This window comes from Lipotes vexillifer, unplaced genomic scaffold, assembly GCF_000442215.2.
Source record: "Lipotes vexillifer unplaced genomic scaffold, Lipotes_vexillifer_v1.1 scaffold1262, whole genome shotgun sequence".
NCBI classification, from domain to species: Eukaryota; Metazoa; Chordata; class Mammalia; order Artiodactyla; family Lipotidae; genus Lipotes; species Lipotes vexillifer.
This window is the reverse complement of record NW_006775022.1, coordinates 604,151-627,024: the sequence shown is the minus strand read 5'-3', so window position 1 is coordinate 627,024 and position 22,874 is coordinate 604,151. Positions and strand designations below refer to the sequence as shown.

General features: G+C 47.0%; 3 protein-coding genes across 3 annotated transcripts in view; 1 reads left to right on the top strand and 2 right to left on the bottom strand.

The window, feature by feature from the left end:
* UROS (uroporphyrinogen III synthase) overlaps positions 1–4,480 on the bottom strand; it is a 34,156-nt gene extending 29,676 nt beyond the window's left edge. The window contains exon 1 of the mRNA XM_007449632.1: positions 4,272–4,480. The gene's annotated coding sequence lies outside the window, so the exon portion shown is untranslated. The remainder of the gene's footprint in view (positions 1–4,271) is intronic.
* Positions 4,481–4,783: 303 nt separating this feature from the next.
* On the top strand, positions 4,784–18,337 carry BCCIP (BRCA2 and CDKN1A interacting protein). Its single transcript, XM_007449629.1, has 7 exons — positions 4,784–4,936; positions 8,071–8,145; positions 9,257–9,337; positions 13,078–13,167; positions 13,924–14,111; positions 15,568–15,742; positions 17,893–18,337. Exons 1-7 carry the CDS (start codon positions 4,790–4,792, stop codon positions 18,061–18,063), a joined length of 927 nt encoding a protein of 308 aa, XP_007449691.1. The 5' UTR covers positions 4,784–4,789; the 3' UTR covers positions 18,064–18,337.
* The window catches only part of DHX32 (DEAH-box helicase 32 (putative)), a 43,039-nt gene continuing 38,291 nt past the window's right edge, over positions 18,127–22,874 (bottom strand). Inside the window, exons 8-11 of the mRNA XM_007449631.1 lie at positions 22,642–22,791; positions 20,759–20,946; positions 19,685–19,866; positions 18,127–18,659 (exon numbers count right to left, since the gene is read on the bottom strand). Of these exons, the coding sequence (XP_007449693.1) occupies positions 18,488–18,659; positions 19,685–19,866; positions 20,759–20,946; positions 22,642–22,791 (692 nt within the window). The 3' untranslated portion in view covers positions 18,127–18,487. The remainder of the gene's footprint in view (positions 18,660–19,684; positions 19,867–20,758; positions 20,947–22,641; positions 22,792–22,874) is intronic.

Genomic DNA, 22,874 nt, shown 5'->3' with positions numbered 1-22,874 from the left:
ATTTTTGGTTGCGTTGGGTCTTCGTTGCTGTGCATGGGCTTTCTCTAGTTGCGGCAAGCGGCAGGCTACTCTTTGCTGCGGTGCGCGGGCTTCTCATTGCGGTGGCTTCTCTTGTTGCAGAGCACGGGCTCTAGGCGCATGGGCTTCAGTAGTTGCGGCACACAGGCTCAGTAGCTGTGGCTCGCAGGCTCTAGAGAGCAGGCTCAGTAGTTGTGGTGCATGGGCTTAGTTGCACCCTGGCATGTGGGATCTTCCCGGACCAGGGCTGGAACCCGTGTCCCCTGCATTGGCAGGCGGATTCTTCACCACTGCGCTACCGGGGAAGCCCGAGACAGTACATTTCTGCTGTTTATGACATCTAGGTTGTGGTACTCTGATAGGGCAGCTCTGGGAAAAGAATACAGTCTCATCCAGATTGAAGCTGCAAGTGTGGTGGAAATACAGCATGGGAATTCATTTCTCCCTGCACTTCTGTGACCAAGTTGAAAGCTCCCTGCTGTAAGAAACTCCTGTGCTAACTGAAGAATGTCATTCGCCCTCTGCCTCTACAAGAATGAGTTACCAGCCATTGCAGTCGCTGACCTTTGACACACCCTGAAAGGAGTTCAGGGCAGAGATCAGGAATGAGGCACTCTGAGCTCTGGAAAATCTGGCAGAACAGGCCTTCAAATAGTTAGATATTTTCAGGAGAAAATTTTATGAACCCAATTTCTTGCATCTTCTCATACCTATAAAAGCACTAAAAACATTAACGGAGATGTCAGCTCCTTGTGACTAGCAGCAGCCTTCTACCGATGTGTGTGCTTGATTGCATGGACCCCCGTTACCAGAATCATATATTTGCTGACCTCCCCCCTACCTCTTCCGAGCAGCTCCTCCAAGCTATCTGAAAGGCTGTCTCCTGGGCTATAGTCCTCAGTAAGCCCCAAATGAAACTGAACTCACAGCTCTCATGCTGCACGTTTTTTTTAAAAAAATAAACTTATTTTCTTTTATTTATTTTTGGCTGAGTTGGGTCTTTGTTACTGTGCGCGGGCTTTCTCTAGCTGCAGCAAGAGGGGGCTACTCTTCGTTGTGGTGCGCCGGCTTCTCATTGCGGTGGCTTTTCTTGTTGCAGAGCACGGGCTCTACGCGTGCAGGCTTCATTAGTTGTGGTTCACAGGCTCTAGAGCGCAGGCTCAGTAGTTGTGGCACACGGGCTTAGCTGCTCCGTGGCACGTGGGATCTTCCCAGACCAGGGCTCGAACCCATGTCCCCTGCATTGGCAGGTGGATTCTTTTCTTTTCTTTTTTTTTTTTGCAGTACGCGGGCCTCTCACTGTTGTGGCCTCTCCCGTTGCGGAGCACAGGCTCCAGATGCGCAGGCTCAGTGGCCATGGCTCACGGGCCCAGCCGCACCGCGGCATGTGGTATCCTCCCAGACCGGGGCACGAACCCGCGTCCCCTGCATCAGCAGGCGGACTCTCAACCACTGCGCCACCAGGGAAGCCCTGGCAGGTGGATTCTTAACCACTGCACCACCAGGGAAGCCCTGTTGCATGGACTTTGTTTTTGTTTTTCAGTCGACACCTGTTACCTGTATTGCAGCAATACGAGGAAGGCAGGAACAGGAGAGGCAGGGGTATTCTCCTTAGACAAGGAGGATTGTATGTGAGCCACTTTGAACTTTGACGAGAGTACTGGTGGAGTGGAAGAAGCTTGTGCTAGAGGGGCTGAAAGCTGGGTTCTGGTCTATGCTGTTCTCCTCTTGGTCTCAATTCTTGTATCTGTAAAATGGGCTGGGTCCTCTGAACCACTGGCTTTTCTGAGGGACTTTCTTCCCCATAGTAGATGCTCAGTAATATTTGTCCGCACTTTAGATTTACCCAGCGACTTTTGAGCAGGGGGGATGGTCACTTTTCCTTAAAGAGACAGGGAACTGACTTGATTAAGGCCTCTTTGCTGGTAAGAAAGAGCCACACCTCAAACCCACACTTTTTAACCATGTCCTGCTGCTCTGAGATCAGCAATAACAGCAGCCACCTTTTTACCCAGCACATACTCTGTGTGATTTACCAGGCTAAGCATTTTACACGCAAGATCTTAATCTTCATTTAAACCAGCAAGGAAGGTATTATTATTCCTTTTTTACAGAAGAGGAAACCAAAACTCTGAAGGTTGGGTAACAGGCTCAAGGTCACACAACACAGTACGTGGCAGAGGTGAAGTTCCACCTCTTTCCAGGTGAAGTCTGGAGCCCATCCCCATTCTCCCAAGCACTTGCTACCACCTCTCTGCTCCTTTAAGATAAATTCTGAGCTGAAGGTGAAGATTGGGCCAGCAGGTCAGCAATCTAGTCTCTGACTGAGCGAAGCTCCCTGGGGTCAGTACCATATTTTCTTGAATGACAAAACCACGGTAGTCCACTTATTCGCATTTGCTACTCATTCACACTCTGACCATGAGCTCAACACTGGGTACTAATCCGAGGGCACAAAGTAAGGCTTTCCCCAACTTCTCATATCAAAGCAATACATGCTTATTGTGGAAAATTTGCAAAATACAAAAAAGTATAGTTCCTCAAAAAATTAAAAATAGAATTCCTATACGATCCAACAATTCCACTTCTGAATATATGCCCCCCAAAATTAAAAGCAGGGACTTGAACAGGTATTTGTACACTCACATTCATAGCAGCATTATTTACAATTACTAAAAGGTGGAAGCAACCCGTGTCCATCCATGGATAACAACAAAAATAAATACAATGGAATATTATTCAGCCTTAAAAAGGAAGGAAATTCTGACTCATGTGATGGCAAAGATGAAGCTTGAAGACATTATGCTAAGTGAAACAAGCCAGCCACAAAAGGATAAATACTATATGATCCACTTATACGAAGTCCTAGAATAGACAAATTCATAGAGAAGGAAAACCACTTTCCAGGGACTGGGGTAGGGGAGATTGCAGGGTTAGTGTTCAATGGGTACAGAATTTTGTTTTGCAAGATGAAAATTCTCTAGAGAGGGATGGTGGTGACGGTTGCACAAAAATGTGAACATACCTAATGCCACTGAACTGGACACTTGCTTAAAATGGTAAATTTTATGTTCTGTGTATTTTTACCACAAAAAAGTATAGAGAAACAGGGAAAAAAATCACCCATGACATTTCAGTGCAGCTCTATTGATAGGCTGGCACAGTGTCTTCTGAGTCTTTTTCTAATTTTAGCCTTTTATAGGTCTTTCTTTACAGCTATCTCTCTCGTGCATTATTGGAAGATGTTTTTACATTGTTATAGGACCCAAAGGGGCCATTTTAAGCTATGCCATCATATGTGAAGCCCTGATGTTTACACATATTATATTCCATGTTGTGGCCTGGTAGGCAAGACTGCTAGGAAAGACAGAACTCACAGAACACAATCATGGGGACTCTGGCTCTCAGGACCCTTATGGTATCCTGCTTCCATTTCCTGCTGCTGAAGGATCATTGAGAGGTTATCACACTTCTGCTTAAACTTCTCCAACATCCAATCTCACAACTTGGGGACAGCTCATTCCATTTTTGCAGTCACACTCATCCAACCTACTCTCCTCATTTTACAGACAGAAAAAAAGGAAAGCCATAGACCTCACTCTCAGAAAGCAGATGTCTTCTCTAATTTGTGACTTTCTCTCCAAATAGTATTCTTTACAACAGGCTGCAAACTGGCAGTGTGTGGGGTAAACCTGACCGGTAGATGAATTTTATTTGGCACAAGTTTTACAAATCAAGATTTTTTTGGTAAAAGTCCAGAACTCCAGGTTCTGTTGAAATGTGAGAACTGACCACACTGGGCGGCATTTCCACTCGGCCACAGCTGGCAGCAGCTGCCCGGTACACGCTCTCTACCTTGCCAAAGTCCCCTGCACTCTGCTCTCTCCAAGGAGGCTCAGGTCTAATTTAGAAATCCCCACTGGCCCTGAAGCATACAAGGTTGATCCCTGACTTTAAACTTTCAGATTGAGAAATGAGCTCAGGATCGGTTTCATTCATCACTGACAAGGCTGTGCCACCGACCGTGCTGGGGCACGCCCGCAGGGTTGGGCCTTAACCAGGCGTGAGGGCATCTGCACAGATCCGGCGACCTTCCATTCAGGGCCGACCACTGCCCGCGGACTACGGCCCAGCACCCAGGCCAGCACTGGCCTCCGGGTTCCGCTCCCGACTCGTCATACACCGGCAGGGCGGCAGGCTGGCCCCTGCGGAACGCCGCGTAGTCGTCGGTACCGCGCGCGGGCGACACCTACCTCGTCTGGCTGGTGAGGGACTCGGCAGGCGCCCAGTCGGGGGCGGAATCGCACGGTTCCCACCAGCAGATAGCGAGGCTCCGGGAGCTACCAGCCGGGAGGGCGGCCCCCTCACCGCGTGGCCGGCGCTGCCATGGCGACGGCCCTCCCCGGGCCCCAAGCACCAGCACTTGCGCCAGGGGTCGTGGAGCCCCGGCCTCGCTCAGCTGGAGCTCACGCATGCGCACCGACACCCAGGACCCCGATACCTGGCGGAGATGGGTCGAACCACTGCGCGAAGGGGAGAGAGAACCTTGGAAAGGCTTGAGAATGGATGGAAGGAGGAAGAAAGGGCCAAGACAGGACCCCAGATTGGACTTGACTCTTAGGTATCAAGGCTGTGGAATCCACCGGGGCAGTGGGGTTGACGCCGACTCCGCCCCGAGGTTCTTCGTGACCTTGTACCCCCTCCGCTTGTAATGGGTGGGCCCGGAAGGGCGGGCTCATGGAAGTTGCGCAGGCGCAGTGGGGCCGGCAGCATGGCGTCCAGGCCCAAGCGGCGTGCCTTGGACGGCGGGTTTTCGGTTCCGCGCGATGAGGACGAGGATGATGAACTCGAGGATGAGGACGAAGACAACGAAGACAGTGACGAAGAGGAGGATGAAGACGACGAGGTCGTCAATGAGGTGAGAAACACGCGCGACCCCGGTTTGGCTTATGTCTGGGAAAAAACTTTCCAACAACCAAAGCCATGTGAGTGTGTGAGCTGCTTGGAGTAGCGACTTCCCCGTACCTGAGGGTCCTTAAGCAGAAACTGGAGGTGAGAAAAGGTTCTCACTCAGGTTCCACTTCGGTCTTTTACATATTGCAGCCACAGAAAGTTATTTTCAAAAGTCCTGTCCCGGCCGGGTGCGTGGGCCCTCCCACCGCCGCAACGGCACCGTCCTCGGTGGCCTTTTTTAGTTCTCAGGCTAAAGCCCCAAATCCTTCTGGGCCGCCGGGGGCCCCGAGTTCATCCTCTGCCCTCCCCGCGCAGCCCCCCCGCCGGGTTCGCGGTGCCTGCCTCCCTCATGGCGGCCGCCTTCCCGTTTCTTGAAGGCCAGCCTCCTCCTCCTCTCTGCGCGCTGCGTTTTTCCTGCAGTGTTTTCCCTTCCTTGGTCAGATCTCAACTAAGCTGTCCTTTCTGCTCCTCAGACCAGGTCCTGGTGATATGTTCTCCTAGAACTGGCTCCTACCGTAGAGCCTGGCATTAGAGGCAGTGAACACTTGTTGAATGAATAATTAGGACGGAAAGGTCCTGAAGACCCCGGAATGGCTAATAGGTAGCCCCGAACTTAACACCCGCCGGGCAGAATTGGGTAATTTATGCCCCTGATCCTAATCTTTGCCATTTCTCTAAATGTTACCTGAAAACTGGGTTCATCTCTTGGTGGGTGATCGAGCCAGTAAGCACAACCAAGCTGACGATTAGGAGGAGGAAGGATTTCTTACTTGCAGCAAAAGTAAGGAGCACACCGGGAGTCTTTCCCAAAGCAGTGTCTCCCCCAAACAGCAACGCTGCTGTTTTAAGCTAAGGGTACGTGCATATTCATGAGGGGGCTTGGGCAGAGGCGAATTCAGCATAAAATTGGGGCAAAGGTCAACGGAGTCCAAGCTTTAGCTGATTGAAGCCTGGAGGGTCAGCAGCATCATCCGGTCCTCCACCTGGGTGGAGGCCTGAGTTCCTGCAGAACTCAGATATTAGGGATATCATTTGAGGAGGAACTAGGACTCTCTCAAGAAAGCCATTCCTGGTTCTTTTTCTCAGGGACCCTCTAACATATCTGCTTACATAAATGGTTGCTAAATTCACCAGCTGCTCAAATCCAAAACCCGAAAGTTAACTGTAATTCCTCCCTTTTCCTCATCCCGCATCAGTAAATTCTGTTGGCTTTACCTTCAGTATCCAGACGTTTCTCATCAGTGATTCTGCAATGGTCAAAGTCCACCCTTCCACCATCTCTTGCCTGGACTTCTGTAGTAACTTTTAACTGGCATGCCTTTTCGCATTCTTGTTCCCTTACAATCTCTCCTCCACCCACAGCAGAAAGATCTTTTAAAAATGTAGGTCTGCGGACTTTCCTGGCTGTGCAGTGGTTAAGATTCCTCGCACTTCCATTGCAGGGGGCATGGGTTTGATCCCTGGTCTGGGAACTAAGGTCCTGCGTGCCGCACTGCACGGCCAAAAAGAAAAAATGTAGATCTGTTCTCACTTCCCTGCTCTGACCGCTCCAATGGCTTCCCATTTCATTTGTATGAAAACCCAAAGTCCTCATGGTTATTGGACAGAGAGACAGCTAATATGGCGGGATCAGAATAAGGAAGAGAGTGATGGGGGAATAAAGTCAGAGATAAACATGAGCAGGGCAAGCATGGGTGCAGGATTAGTGCTGTGATTGTGGTGTGGGTATATGATATACTTTCTGTGGGACAGAGCTTTCCCTTACAAAGCAGCTCTTTACTTTGGCCCCTTGCCTTAAATGTGGTCTCACCATTTTTTATTTAGATCTTTAACTGGCTTTTGCTAACTTCGGGTTATAGAACTCAGCGCTTCTTGCGTTAACATGGATAATCTATCAGTTTGCCAGTGGTTGGAAATTTGTGTAGTAACCGTCACTGATGATAGTGTAAGAAAATAGGCACTTACATATACTGCTGGTGGGACTGTAAATTGATGCACCCTTTTTGGAGGGCCATTTGACAACATCAAAACTTTAAAATGTGTATAATTCCTCTGATTTAGTAATTCTGCTTGTGAGAATCTACCCTCCAGCAATAATAGTAATACTAATAATGCATGATTTAGAATCCTCAAGGACTGATCTTATTTAGCACTTAAAAGCCTTTAAGTTTTTTTTTTTTGGAGTGAAGTAATCCTTTCATTTATTTATGGAATATTTCAGTGGCATTGCTTCTTAGAGTCTGTTATTATTGTTGTTTTACAGAGATAGATCAGGGAGCCTCGCTACACACACCTTTCAGTTACTTGTACTCACCATATTTCCTCCTGCCTCAGGGCCTTCGTCTGTGCTGTGCCAGGAACTCTCTTTACTGGTCCTAGGTTCCCAGCTCAAGTGTCACTTCTCTAAGGGAAGCCTTTCCTGAATTTCCAACCTCCTATTTCTTAAGCTGTTATAGCACCATTCACCTGTGTTTTATAGCATGCATAATTGTAAGCTTATATTTATTTCCATGACTATTTCCTTAATGTCTGTATTCCCACCTAAACCGTAAGCTCCAGGAGGGCATGATCTTTCATGTCTGCTTTGCTCACCTTTTCATCTTGAGTGCCTGGCACAGTGCTTGGTACAGAGGGATACTCAGTAAATTCTTGTCCAGTGAATGAAGCGTGGCCTCAAATCCATGGGCTGAATCAAGCTCTAGGCAATGCCAGGCACTTTTGAAGTGATTTTGTTCTTTGCTCACTCTTACTGCAGTCACGTAAATAATAATTCCTCATTTGCTTTATCCAGAACAGACTTTCTCAGCATCAAAACTAGGTCACTCTGAATGCTTTGTTCTTCTCAGGCTTTTGTTTCAAATGAGGAGATGGTGTGAAGGTGCTTTATCATCTGTGCAGATGGCAGTCTTGGCAGTGTTTGCTTATTTTGAAGCCTAGGCAGTTATAGTTATTTTGGTAACATTTTCTTCTTCTTGTCCTTTTTCTGGCATGTTCCATAAATGGAGATAGAGCCAAAAAGAATGAGGTGGGGAGGGAAGATAATGCCTGAATTATCTTAGTGAGTTATGTATGATGACCTATTTTGTGTGTCGTTTACAGGAAGTGAATATTGAATTCGAAGCTTATTCTATCTCAGATAATGATTACGACGGAATTAAGAAATTACTGCAGCAGGTATTGTCTTTTATTCATTACACACGCATTTGCTCTTCTAAGAAATTCCAGGCCATTCAATATAAGTTCTGTCAGATTTCATTTTTTCTATTTTAGAATTCCCATTCCTACCCTCTCCACTTTGCCTGGAAGGAAGAATTGTTTTCTTTTCCAGGGCTAACTTCCCTATTTGTGCCTCTGCTCCCAGACCCCTTCCTTTGATGAAAATATTTAAGTATTCTGTGTTCTAAAATACTCTCCCTTTCATATTTTAATTACTTGAGCTATTAGTCTGTTTTTCTCTAATTCATTTCTAAGCTTTGTGGGGTTAAAGGAATTCTCACATAATGGCCCTGTCACTGATTCCACCATCTGGTGCCACAAGCAGCAGGCTTGCTGCTTCTCCGTATTCCTTTACTCCACATAAGATGGCTTTGGTTCGCCACCCTTTAGAGCCTCCAGTGTCCAGTCCACCCTCCTCCCCTCTCTTCTCCCTGTCCGCTCCCCTCCCCAAGACCTCCTGTATTACCACCAACTCTGCCTCGTCTCAAATTTCTGTGCCTTGACTGCTTTGATTTGCTCCGGCTTTTCTTTCCTCTTGGGATTGCTTTTCTGGGTCATCTTCCTGGTCAAATCATTGAAATTTCTTTATTTTTATTTGAATATGGAAATTAGAAGTTTTATTAGAAATCATACTTCGGTTTTATTTTTTTTAGTTTTTTTTTTAATAGATTTATTTATTTTTATTTATTTATTTTTGGCTGCGTTGGGTCTTCGTTGCTGTGCGCGGACTTTCTCTAGTTGCGGCGAGCGGGGGCTGCACTTCGTTGCGGTGCGCGGGCTTCTCATTGCGGTGGCTTCTTGTTGCGGAGCACGGGCTCTAGGCGCGCAGGCTTCGGTAGTTGTGGATCTCGAGCTCAGTAGTTGTTGCATATGGGCTCAGTAGTTGTGGCTCGCAGGCTCAGTAGTTGTGGTGCACAGGCTTAGCTCCTCCGTGGCATGTGGGATCTTCCCGGACCAGGGCTCAAACCCATGTCCCCCGCATTGGCAGGTGGGATCGTAACCACTCTGCCACCAGGGAAGTCCCATACTTTGGTTTTAATTTAAAATATGTATTTTTTTCTCCTCTTAGCTTTTCCTAAAAGCTCCTGTGAACACTGCAGAACTAACAGATCTCTTAATTCAACAGAACCATATCGGGAGTGTGATTAAGGTAAGCAGGACAGTTGTGTTTATTCTGATTAAATTAGTTCTTTATCCTAAGTTCCTCCTGTTTTATAGCAGGTAGGCCCGAAACTCAAATTGGAAAGTATTACTGGTTAGAAGGCCATCTCAGCAATTCAGGGTTATTAAATGCAGTGATCTAGGTTGTGGCAGCGGATAGGGAGAGTAGTGGGCTGATTCAGAAGATATTGGGGAGGTGAAATAGGACGGGGCTTAATGAATGGTTGGGTCTGAGAGTGAGTGGAAAAGGAGTTGAGGATGATACCCTAGTGTCTGGCTGGAGGACCAAGGTAGCAAGCATGGAGGAGGATCAGGTTAAGAGGGGAACACGAGTTTGGATTTGTACATTTTGCGTTTGATTTGCCTGTGATACATGCAAGTGAGATGTTGTGCAGCAGCTGGAGACTGGGACATTTTCAGCACATAAATGGTCACCGAAGTCGTGGGAGTAGTTGAAGTTGTCCAGGGAGGGCAGGGACAGAGTCTGGTCATAACAGCGTTAGTTGGGGGGATGAGCTAAGTGGCAGAACCTGCCAAGGAGACTCAGGAGTGACAGGAGAGGGAAAAGGGGGAAAGCCTTGAGTGGTGTCATGCAAAGCAGGGCGTGGCACTTGGAGGAAGAGGGAGCAGGCCTGGGACGAATCCCGCCTCTGCGTGTACCCTCCGCTGGCTCTACATTTCTTCTGCTGCCTGACAGACTGCCCTGCAGCTTCGAGTCTTAGGACAGCAACAGTACTCTGTTTGGCCCGTGACTCTGCACTTTGGACAGAGCTCAGTGAGGACAGCTCGTATTCGCTCCGGGCACATTAGCTGCAGAGGCTCAGCATGGGGCTGGCAGATTTCCTTGCAAGATGGTTCACTCCTGTGTCTGTTTTGGGAGCCCAGCTGGAACCATGGGCCTCAGTCTCTGTAGTGTGGGCCTCCCTACCCAAGAGAGCCAGGCAGAAGTGCAGAGCATCTTATGTTACCGGGTGATTTCCATTCATTCATTTGATCAGCAGACGTGATGGCCTGTGCAGGTCCAAGGGGAGGGCGCGTGGATCGCCCCCCTCAGCGGGAGGAGTGTCTGGGTCACTTTGTCAGAAGAGAATGTGGGATAGGAAAAATCGCTTCAGCCTTCTGTGGAAAATACAGTCTGCACGGTGACCTTCATCTTTCTCCACGGGCATCTCTGACGATGAGGATGGTGCCTGCTTCGTAGGTGTGGGGGGGTGGTGAACGAGAGAAGATGCTTAGAACAGCATCTGGCGCACGGCTTGTACTCTGTATGCGTAACTGTCCCCGTTGAAGTCTTCTTTTCTATTCCCAATTCCCAGCACCTATCGTCTAGCTTATTGTAAAAAAGCAAAATAAACAACTCCACCTCAGTCTAAGGTTCCATCCACTCAAACGACCTCACCTTCAGCCATCTCACTTGGTTTTCAAAGCCAAAATTCTTGAAAGATATTTTGCATTTGGTTTCCACCTCCTCTCCTAAACACCTTAATCTGGCTTTTACCCCCAACACTCTCGATGTCCTGAAACTGATGGGATCACCAACATCTTCATTACTAAATACAACAGACGCTTTTCAGACCTGATGCCAACATTCAGAACCCGTAGCACACAACGTCAGGAAGATGAGAGGGCGACACCTCGGTAGCATCCCTTTGTTCGCGCGGTGGGGGAAGCAGCTGCCTGCTCTGTCATCAGACACACGTGAGCTCTAGCTGATTAGTGTCCCGAGACCTGATGCATACCGATGAGAAGCGGTTGCTTTTATTTTTGAAAAAGCTTATTCTCTAGTCGGGGGATTCAGCCTTTCATTGGATAATTACACAAATAAGTCTAAATTACAATTATGGCTTCCTTGGCTTCCACAGAGACACCTGAGGTGTCCCAGGGACCCAGGCTTCTTGTTCCTAGGACAGGGACTGCCAGAGCTTTCTCTGGAGGCTTTGGAACTGGGGGGATTTGGACTCTTCTAGAGAAGGCTATTCCGAGGGAAGGGGAGGTGGGCTGGGGACTGCGTGTGCGTGGCTGGCGCGAGGCTGGAGTCTCAGGGCCCGGGTGTCATGCAGCGGGTTGCTCAGAACTCGGCTGCCACGAAGAATTGTGTTGAGTGAAGAGGCCCGGGAGAGGGAAGGAGTGGGCTGGGAGGGGCAGGCCTCGGGCTAGGCCGGGGCGGGGCGGCGGGGCGCGCCTGGCGGCCTGTCCAGGGGGAGGAAGGCCGAGTGGGTTCCGGGATGCTCGTTGCTTTTCACCGACGGGGGGTTTGGGGGTCTCAGGGCTTCAGACTGGGGGGCCTCCCTGCCCCGGCTTTCTGTCCGTCGGCACCACGCAAGTTTTGCCACGGTGGCCGGGGGTCCTCTGATGTGCACGGGAGCTGCGGTGCTGCTCTCGCAGGACCAGGGCGGGTTCACGCAGTGCGTTCTGCGCTCCTCTGCCCTCTCCTCCTAGAGCCGACATGCCCTTGACATGCCCTTGGTCCTCTCGCCGGGACTGCGTCAGTCTCTCCTGAGCTGCCTCGGCGCCCTGCTGCGTTGCTGAGCTCGAGGCCTTTCTCCCGCATCTGGCAGCCGCTCTGGCGGTGACCCAGGCCTTCGGGGCCTCGCCGCAGCCGCCCCCACTTCGTGTTCCCGCACCGCCAGCTTCAGTGGAAGTGTTCTGCTGTGAAGCCTGGTTGCCCCTTCGCCTGAGGCCCCCTCTGTGGCACTGTCAGCTTGGATCCGGGAGCCGCGTCCTCCCTCCGGGGAGCCCAGGCCCCTCCCGCAGCTCTGTCTGCTTCTGCCCCACGGGCAGGCTCCGCTCCGCTCTCTGTTCCTGCCCTGAGGCCCTGGCCACCGGGGGGCGCTCTGGCGCTGCTGACCGCACCTGGCTGAGCCCGTGGTGCTGGTGCCGCTTCGCACAGAACAAGTTCAGGGACAGACGGGCCGTCCTGGGTCCCTGCTGTCCTTCGGCGGAAGAGCAGCAGCCTCATTTTATTTCATTCATTCAGCACTTGCTCCCCAAGGACTTAGTCTGGCCTGGCTCTGTGCTGGGGGCCGGGGATGCTGCCAGATGAGTTTACAGCTGGGACAAGCAAACAAGCAACGGGTAAAAGAAAATGTGGACTATGCGTCGAGTCGAGTACAGCCGAGCCAGGAAGTTCAAGGTGGGGTCAAGCATCTCACTCTTAGTTCTGTTTTCTCGATTCCTCATTTCCTCTCTTGCCCTCGTTTTCTTCTCTCCTACCCATTCACACGGAGGCATTGCTCCCCTTCCCCAGTGTTTTCTTCTCTCCTACCCATTCACACGGAGGCATTGCTCCCCTTCCCCAGTCGTGGGGACCAGCCGGTGCTCAGGAAGCATGGGTTTTAGGTGAGACAGTGTGGTGGACCCACAGAGAAACAAGGCTGGGCTGGCTCCAGCCAGACCGCTTAGAAAACAGACTAAAATGGTTTCCTTCATGAGGTCTTATCTGTTCTGGATTTATAAGACATTGAGGAAAATGTCTTAAGAGTCTAGTAAAAAGAAATTTAGAGCAGAAGATCATCCAGAATGTAAGAAGAGGACAGAATCAAGGGAGGTAAAGTGATGTGAACAAGACACACAATTTTAGCCCACGGTGCTTTTCTGAGGTGATGACAGTAAAACAAAGTTATCGTTTGAAAAGTGGAAAGATAAACGAGGCCTGGATTCCAAGACTTGGTATTGATTGCACTTCTTTCCAACCAAATATAAAGTTAATTTTTTTTCTTTTTAAAATAGCAAACGGATGTTTCAGAAGACAGCGATGATGATGTGGATGAAGATGGGATTTTTGGTTTCATAAGCCTTTTAAATTTAACTGAAAGGAAGGTTGGTTTCCCTGACTGGCATCAGAATGGTTATTCCTTAGGCCAAACCCTCAGGAGTTAATTTTATTTAATGCATGGTAAAAGTATCTTTTATATCAGACCATGATATTAACTATAAATATGTGTGCTCTTGTGAAATCTTATTGTAATCCTTTTTTCAGTATGAAGGTGTTTTTGTTTTCTTTTGAATACTGTGTACCCAGTTAAAGTCATTCTGCCTGTGGTGTAGAGAATCGTCACCTGGCTTTTCAGGAATGGGTGTCCTGATGTTGGTGTTGACACAGGAGCTGTTTTGCTGTCTCTGCAGCTGTTTTGACTTCTGAAGTTGAGGACCCTTACTGACATTTATCTGTATTTTCATTCATTACTTTTTATTGACTCATTGATGAGTTCTAATAAACAGCCAGCAGCTTCCCCTCCTTAGAATAAGATGCAGGCTATACTTTATTGTAATTTTTAATTGAACTTTTCCAGTTACTTCCATCTGTCTTTATGAGATGGATTAGAATTTCCATCCCAGTATGTCTGAGTGTTAGTATAACCTTCTCTGACCCTTGATTATGGGATGGTAAATAACCAGGTGTAGTTACTTTAGAGAAATACTTAAGCAATCAACACTGACGGCATATAAGGTTTTAAAGGTTTTGGCAGAAAACTGCCCTTACCTGTAAGATAAAAAGTGATAGCTCTCACTTTGGAGTTTTCTCCTGTACGTGATGGCCTGTAATAAAAAGTGAGCCTTCTCTTTGCTTTCTAGGGTACCCCGTTTGCTGAACAAATTAAAGAGTTTATTTTACGCCTCTGCGAGAAGAACTGTGAAAAGAGGATGGTTGAACAGCTGGACAGGCTTTTCAATGACGCCACCAGGCCTGTGGGCTTTCTGCTGAGTGAAAGATTCATTAACGTTCCTGCACAGATTGCGCTGCCCATGTACCAACAGCTTCAGTAAGACACTTTGGAAAATGCCTTTGAACGGTAGTTTTTTCCCCAAGTGGATTCAGAAATGTGATTCAAATGGAATATGTTGGTATAGAAAGAGTTCTGCCCTTGGTTTAAGCATGAGTGGTGAGAGTGCCTGTGAGATGCATGCATTATTAATAATTGGCTTTTTAAAAGAGTTTTAATTACTTAGGAATATTGTGATAGTAGGCTTAATAATCTTAGAGATTTAAATGGTATAAAAATTGTTGAGTTTCATATAGACTTTTTACCTCCATTTGACTAAAGCTTTTAACCCTCTTCACAGATAGATTTCTGTAACACAAATAAAATGTTGAATAATTACAACAATAACAAACAGTACAACTCCTAAATTCCACTGGGATATTTTATGACTAATGCAGCCATGGTCCTGATACTGCATCTCTGGCTTCTCAGGGTTTGTTATTTTGTTCTTTAATTCAGGAGTTTTAAGTTTACAAGAATATTTTAAATGTAAGAAGGGCTAAGAATTGGCATTGCCTGTGCTTTGAAATAGAGGAGGATAAAATTACAGGCAGGCCCCCAGGCTTTACAGAATATGATTTCTCAGAGGTCATGGCACTTCTTTGTGATCTCCCTGGAAATAGTTGGTGCGAATGTAACTACAGTCTGAAGACCTTTAGGTTTCCCATTTTTCCTTTATAGATGCATTGCTTTTTAGTTTTACTCACATACTCCTCAGCTAATACTCATATTGTACTTCTGGTGCCTAAGTGTTTTTTGTTTTGCGTTGTCTTTTTTTCTGATCAGCTGGAGCTCATGTCTATTTGGTTTCAGGAGAGGGTGATCTGCTTTCTCCTGATCCTCTATTGAAGAGAGCTGCAGAGGGTTGTTCTGAGTTTCTTTACATTTTTGTTTAGTCAGATGCACAGGGTGATTGTATGATTTAAAGAAAGGAAGAAAAGAATTAAAGGCTTCATTGCTATCTCATTGACTGTGGTAGTTTGGGGCATCTGTCTGGCCATTCCTGCAGGAGGTCAGAAATGAGTCCCAGACGTGGTGATTGGAGATTGTAGTGGTCACATGCTGTAATGGCATTGGTCATGGCCATGTGCCTTTGTGTGCTGCAGTTAAATGTTTGTTGTTTTAGAAAATCCAGATTCTTAGGTATTTTTAACAGAGCAGTGACGTGTGAACTTGAGATTCCTCTGTTAGTTGCTGTGTATCCACAGCTCAGAGCATAATCTGAGAGTCATCATACCATTTATTATAAAAGGGGCTGCCACAATCAATTGATTGTGCACCTGGGTGCATAAAGAAAACTCACTGCTTTAGAAGCATCCAGATCTAATGTCTGTCCATTAAGCCTGCGTCACAGCAGAACCCAGAGAAGAGGCCTCACCGGTTTTCTCTGTGCTCTGGTTTGTTGATGGATCTCGCCTCACCCATCAGCCAAACCTTGTGTGTGTGTGCCTCGTAGGAAAGAACTAGCAGAGGCGCACGAGACTAACAAGCCGTGTGGGAAGTGTTACTTCTACCTTCTGATTAGCAAGACGTTTGTGGAAGCAGGAAAAAGCAATTCCAAAAAGAAACTGAGCAACCAAAAGAAGGAAGAGTTAATGTTTGCAAACGCAGAAGAAGAATTTTTCTATGAGGTAAAGCCCATCCTGTTCCGTCTCTTTGTTTAGATGTAAATAAGGATTTTCTTGATGATAATCAGGATTTATTGCTCTCCCATTTTATGTCAAAGTCCTTCTTTTTGTTTTGCGTTGTCTTTTTTTCTGATCAGCTGGAGCTCATGTCTATTTGGTTTCAGGAGAGGGTGATCTGCTTTCTCCTGATCCTCTATTGAAGAGAGCTGCAGAGGGTTGTTCTGAGTTTCTTTACATTTTTGTTTAGTCAGATGCACAGGGTGATTGTATGATTTAAAGAAAGGAAGAAAAGAATTAAAGGCTTCATTGCTATCTCATTGACTGTGGTAGTTTGGGGCATCTGTCTGGCCATTCCTGCAGGAGGTCAGAAATGAGTCCCAGACGTGGTGATTGGAGATTGTAGTGGTCACATGCTGTAATGGCATTGGTCATGGCCATGTGCCTTTGTGTGCTGCAGTTAAATGTTTGTTGTTTTAGAAAATCCAGATTCTTAGGTATTTTTAACAGAGCAGTGACGTGTGAACTTGAGATTCCTCTGTTAGTTGCTGTGTATCCACAGCTCAGAGCATAATCTGAGAGTCATCATACCATTTATTATAAAAGGGGCTGCCACAATCAATTGATTGTGCACCTGGGTGCATAAAGAAAACTCACTGCTTTAGAAGCATCCAGATCTAATGTCTGTCCATTAAGCCTGCGTCACAGCAGAACCCAGAGAAGAGGCCTCACCGGTTTTCTCTGTGCTCTGGTTTGTTGATGGATCTCGCCTCACCCATCAGCCAAACCTTGTGTGTGTGTGCCTCGTAGGAAAGAACTAGCAGAGGCGCACGAGACTAACAAGCCGTGTGGGAAGTGTTACTTCTACCTTCTGATTAGCAAGACGTTTGTGGAAGCAGGAAAAAGCAATTCCAAAAAGAAACTGAGCAACCAAAAGAAGGAAGAGTTAATGTTTGCAAACGCAGAAGAAGAATTTTTCTATGAGGTAAAGCCCATCCTGTTCCGTCTCTTTGTTTAGATGTAAATAAGGATTTTCTTGATGATAATCAGGATTTATTGCTCTCCCATTTTATGTCAAAGTCCTTCTGTTTGTAAACTTCCGTATCTACAGCAGCTAGGAGCTAGTAACACCGTGAGAGTGGGGGGGGGGGGATTACCATGCTGACAACATGCTTACTGTGAAATCTTTACTCTCAAACCGCTCTGGGAGGTGAACGTCAGCCTGTGTGCACAGATGGGGGACGTTGAGTCCGAGGGAGCTTGGAGCCACTATCTGGTCGGTGTGGAGGACGGGGTGGACCCCGCTCTCCCGGTGCTGGCTCATGTGCCGCCCTGTGCCCTTAGTCCTGGAGGCCACCCCATTGGTGGGATTTCTGGCACTTTCTCCCTGTAAAAGCTTGTGCTGTGACAGACAACCAGATACCAGAGCATGTTACTTTCTTACGCTGCCTTCCTCTCAAAAATGTTAAATACATCTCTCAGGAGGACATATTTTCCTGGATTGGATGGTATCACTTATTTTAAGGTGTCCACTAAAGACTAAGGCACTATACATTCAGCTCTGCCCTTGTTTTGCAGGAAGTAAATAAGCGAAAATTAAATTTTTAAAAATGTGTGCCTCAGCACTTCAGGCAGACCACGTCAGGGACGTATGTAATGGGTGTTTTAAGATGGGCTGGTTACGCAGACCTGCCTGTCTTCACACAACAGCTTTATGCTAAGGAAGCAGCTGGGACAATGGGTAAGACCAGCATTAAAGATGATTCTTCTCATTAACTGTCAGATTTTATGAGTCTTAATTTCACTTGTGTATCATGAGATTATTTTGAGAATCAAATGAGATAATGAATGTGAGCGACTTCAGAATTGTAAGCAGTATATAGGTGGGTAGTAGTGTTAATATTACTTAGCTGCTTGTTCCCCTCTTAGAAATGGAACACTTCTGTCCATACTCCTCATGTAAGTTAGAAATCTATTCGGTGAGTGTTTTATAACGTCTGCCTGACTGTCCCATTTGAGCTTCTTTGATTCCGTGTTTTGCTTCCTTTAGCTGTCAAGTCTTACTACGTATGCCAAACATAGTGTTTTTTGTTATCAGTTAAGTGGGCTTTGCCTTTAGCTTGTCTGAGTTTCACATTTATGGCTCTTCGGCTTAGGAGGCAGTCCTGAAGTTCAGCTACTCAGTGCAGGAGGAGAGCGACACGTGTCTGGGAGGCCGATGGTCCTTTGATGATGCACCAATGAAGCCCCTGCGAACTGTGATGTTAATTCCAAGCGACAAAATGAATGAAATCATGGATAAACTGAAGGAACATCTCTCTGTCTAACCCATTTCCCATGGACAGTGGTGGGCTTGTTTTTGTAAAAATTACCAGAAGACTTAGTGGAGATTTACTGAAAAACTCATGACTTTATTCAGATTAAGGTCCTCTACAAAAAGTAGGCTTCTGTCACCCGTGTCTGTGACACATTTACAAAATATCTTTGCTTTTTAAAATTTTGGTCAAATTAAGAATGGTTGATTAAAAACTTTTCCAATAAGAAGAAAAACATGGAGTAGTAATTCAATAAAAACTTCTATTTTTAGTTGTTAAATAATATGCAAAAAGTTTTATTCTTTTCAAGACTATCCTTTGCGGGGTATGACATCCATCTTCACGCGTGTCTGCACGTCACTCCAGTGGACCAGCTGTTGGGCTGCCTTTGGGATATTTATTGCACATCAAGTTTTGTGTAGAAGGTTCTTGAGAGTCACTGTATAGTGCATCTTTGTTCAGTAGTTTCAGGGCACTTCTCACACATCTTCTGTTCCTTTTTCATTGTTGAAATGGGTGATAGGTGATCCATCACTTGCTGTAGAATATCCTTACTTTCACTAGGAGGCAGATTACTGAAATAGTATTGTGGTGCCAACTGCATAAATCTGTTTAAAACAAAAAATTATTATTATTATTTTTGGTGAGAGGTACCAAACATGAGTGGACACTTCCCAGGCCTGGAGAATCTGCTTGTAGAATTTTGATTAGTTTGAACTTCTCAGTGGCTTGGTCTGCCTTTGTAGAATGAATACTTTCTGTGGTTTACATGGAAACAATCCAGTTGCATTTCTAGGATAAGTTGGGTCCTCTAGGGTCATGCCACACAGCGGAAGTGACACCCCCACTCTCATCACTGGGGGGAATGGGTACTTCCCCCAAGGCCCATCACAGTTTTGTGACAGGTCAGATCAGGTGCTTGGGAGAACTCTGGGTGCATAAGAGGGAGTATCTTTGCATCTCTTACTAATACCATACCATATCCACTTGCTGAAGCTGGACACACCTGTAGTTACTCCTGGTTCCTGCCTAGAACGTCACACTGCCCAAGTGGTAGTGGTACCTTCACAGTGGGTCCGGCATCTGCAGCAGCCTCTAAGGCTAGTCTCCATTCTCACTGCTGTCCCTATAGCCCATTCACTTAGCAGCCAGAGGGATCTTTAAGATATATGCAGAAGAGGTTACCCTTGCTTAAAACGGAGTCTCCAATTGCTTTGTACTGCACTTAGGATCAACTCCAAACTCTTTACGTGGCCCATACCCTACACCTCTGCTACCTGCCTGTCTTCAACCTGGCCTCCACCCCTTCTCTTCCTCACTTGCTCCAGTCTCAGTGGCCTGTCTGTTTTGAGAGGTTGCTACGCTCAAGGTCTGCACTTGCTGGCCCTGTTCCTCTTAAGGTGCATCGTGCTTTGCTGTACATTTCTATACTGTGTTCTCTCTTTATGCTGTAATCTAAGAGGTGTGAGTATTTCTTAGTCATCTACAGAGACCTGCCTTTAGTAGGTACTCTCAACATAATTTAGGTTGGTAGCAGTATAAACTTACATTGAAAATGTAAGAAAAACCAAATTTGTCATTTGCTCTTCATGTATGAATTCAAAGAAACCCCCTTTTTCTCTGTTAAACTTACAGTTCAGGAGAGATTTCTGAGGCGATCCTGATGTAGTTGTTGTCAGATATGCTGAATTTATGGAAGAGAACCCACTCTGGCATCTTCTTGGTGACAGAGTAACAAGAAAGGGGATGCAGCTGTGCAACTTGCTTGTGCGTCAGCATTAAGTAATTACCTGACCCATCAACATCCCGAGCAATCTAAAAGGCAGCGTTTTACAGAAAAAAGGATTTTGTATTAATATGGAGATCGATACACAAAAATATTTTGTTTTAAAAATTCCAAAATACTTCATACAGAATAGTTAAAGCTACAGATTTGCCGCCCATGTTTTCTAGTTTAAGATATAGAAAATAAGACATAAACATGTTTTCCTCAAAACTTGGAGCCAGTGATGATGATGATGATGTTAACTAATTTTATCAATTTCAGGGCAGCATGCCAAAATAGTGCAGCTACAAAGGTGAATGTTTTGGTCGAGAAATAAAGCTAGCACGTTCCCTGTCACATTATGGGCCACGCTTGCAAATGTCCAGTGCTTTACACTTGACGTTTTAGCTCATTTAATCCTCATGATAACCCTGTGATGCAGGTAACCTTACTTCTTCCATACAGATGAGGAAATCCATGCTAAAATGTCCTTTCTCTCCATTAAAAGTGATTTAGAGTTTAGGTGGTGCATACTAATTCTGTGACTTGCTTTAGTTTAGAGGCGCTACGTTAGTCAACCTCCACGCTGGGAAAGAAACAAATGGGCTGTTGCCTTTACTTCTTGTTGGGCATTACATCACCAGGTACGTGGGAGCAAACAGGTGAGATGAGGGACTGTATGTTCAGCCAAAGAGCGCTGTTAACAGTTCCTCCACGATGGGAAAGGTCTTCCTGACAGAACATTCTAGTTTAGTCCTCCGTTCCCCTGAGGGGGAAGTATATTTAAGTACTAAATCTTTAATAACATATAAGGGTTTTTAGTTTTATTTTAAAGTTAACATCAATACAATAATCATCCTAAGTGGGAGGTTTCTGACAGGATGTCCTCAATATGTGAAATTTTGTAAAGAGCACACTACAGGTGGCCTTATCCATTCTTACCTGCATAAAATAACCAGACAGAAGAGCTTTCCTTATGTTCAGAGTGTTTTCCTTTGAGCCAAAAGCAGGTTCTGTGTAAGGAAGCTCGATTCGCTTGATGATTTCTAAGAGTTCGGCTCGGATAACATCTGCCATCCTGAGTGCAGAGCAGTTGAGGAAGTAATCGTGACACCACTTTTCAACACAGTCTAGGAAGGAACAAACAAAAGACTATTTAGAAATGACTTGTCATAACTGAGAGAGCCCAGGCGGGAAGGGCGCTCTGCCTCTGCGTCCCTCTGTGTCCTCTCCTAACAAGGTTGTCACGAGTGAGTGCGAGGGAGGCAGCAAGGACAGGGACCTCCGGTGGCTGTGGGAGTGGCTGTCCCTGGCACCGCTAGGAAGGGAGAGGGTGCTGGCTGGCAGGACCTGCAGTGGCTGTGGGGGACTCCACGAGCCCACCAACTGTAAAGTGCAGGTCCCTAGCGCTGACCAATACTATATATCACCCTCATCTGGCTCATAAGGGGCAGAAGAGACTGTCTCAAGATCAACATTTTGTCCAGTGTGCGTGTGGCGAGGATGTACGTGCCCACGACATTCAATCAAATTGGGAGGGAAAAAGCTTACAGTACAAACACCTCTGATCCATGAAAATATCTCACATACTTTACTTAATTATAAGAAAAGGATTACTACTAGGCTGATTTGGGAATTAATGATGTCACAGTTAAGCTCGCCTACCCTAGCTGCAAATTTTGTATCGAAATTCAGTCCCCTGGATCAGTGTGAAGTTATTCTTTCTTGCCATCTGTGATTAGCTGGACCCAGAGTTTTGCCTTGGCCTGCGAGTGCATGTGGCCTCGGCAGAGCAGGCTGCAGACCTCCGTTGGTCCTTCCTGTCCACTCAGGCCCGTCTGGAGCCACAGGAGTGCTTGCACTTGGTCCAACGACGACCGCCACTGGCTTGCCCTCCAAAGATGCCAAGGCCCTCATGTACTTTCTGGCTCCACTGACAACTTTTTCTGCTCAGCTTTGAAAAACTAACTCCCTGCTCTGCCACTCTGACTGCTGTCATACTTTTCACTTTAAACATTTTTCACACCATCTGCTGGAGCAAAGGAGGTAAAAGCAGCATTGTGGAGAACAAAGGTGAGAATAATCCTCCTGGTAGGAAGGGAGCTCGCCTCTGGCTGTGTCCGCCTCACTGCTTTGCCCCGTCTGCCCCTAGAGACCCCCTTCCTGTCTTTAAGGCCCAGCACAGGAGTTTCACGTGGAGGAGCTTTCCGTTCCCTCACCACTGGGAACGGGAACATACCCACCGTGGTTTAGATGCACCCAGGACTTAGGCTGCAGCTTTGCACCAGGCCATTCTCCCCTGGACGCCCTCCCCGCCCCTCTCCCCTCCTCCGCCAGGGTCCAGCCTCCCTCAGCTCATCAGCCTATTCATTACTATTACCTGGAGCTGGGGTTGGTTTTGTTTTGAACGCTCCATATTCTCTCTCCATCCAGTAGTGAGCATGCCATGTTATGAAAGGCACAAAGCACAGCTCTGGCCAGTGGGCACTTACAGATGGCAGTTCCTTTCCTTCCTCCCTGGACCCGAGAGGATAGGAGCCGTGCTGTGCAAGTCTGTGTCCCCCGTCCCTGCGTCCCCAGTGAGCTCGCTCTGAAGGCTGCTGGGCTGGGGGCCGGTCCGTGGATGCAGGCCTGCCCTCTGTGGGCGCAGGAGGCGTGTCTCTACTGCTCACCTGCGGGTGCCTGAGGGCCTCAAGTGCCATCCCACTCAAATGACCAAGGGGGTTGGAGATGAATGGTGTTGGACGAATAACAACCCAGCTTCGTCTGGGGAAGGAAAGGTGGAATTGGGAGGTAATTTGTGAGAAGGCCAAGCGTTCACTTACGTTCGCTGGTGGAATTCAGAGCCATGTCCTGGTAGGCCTTGTAAATGTTGATGAGGGTGAAGTGATCTCCTTCAGGATGTAAGAACGTCTTCCAACAAGACAAGGCGGCCTCCTCTGCTCCCCGGGGCAGATGCGAAAAGCAATTAGGAGCTTTAAGATGCAAAAGGACAGAAGGTCAGCAATAATGAGATGTGCCCTTTAGCCCTTTAGCACGACAGGCTGCGGGGGTGGCG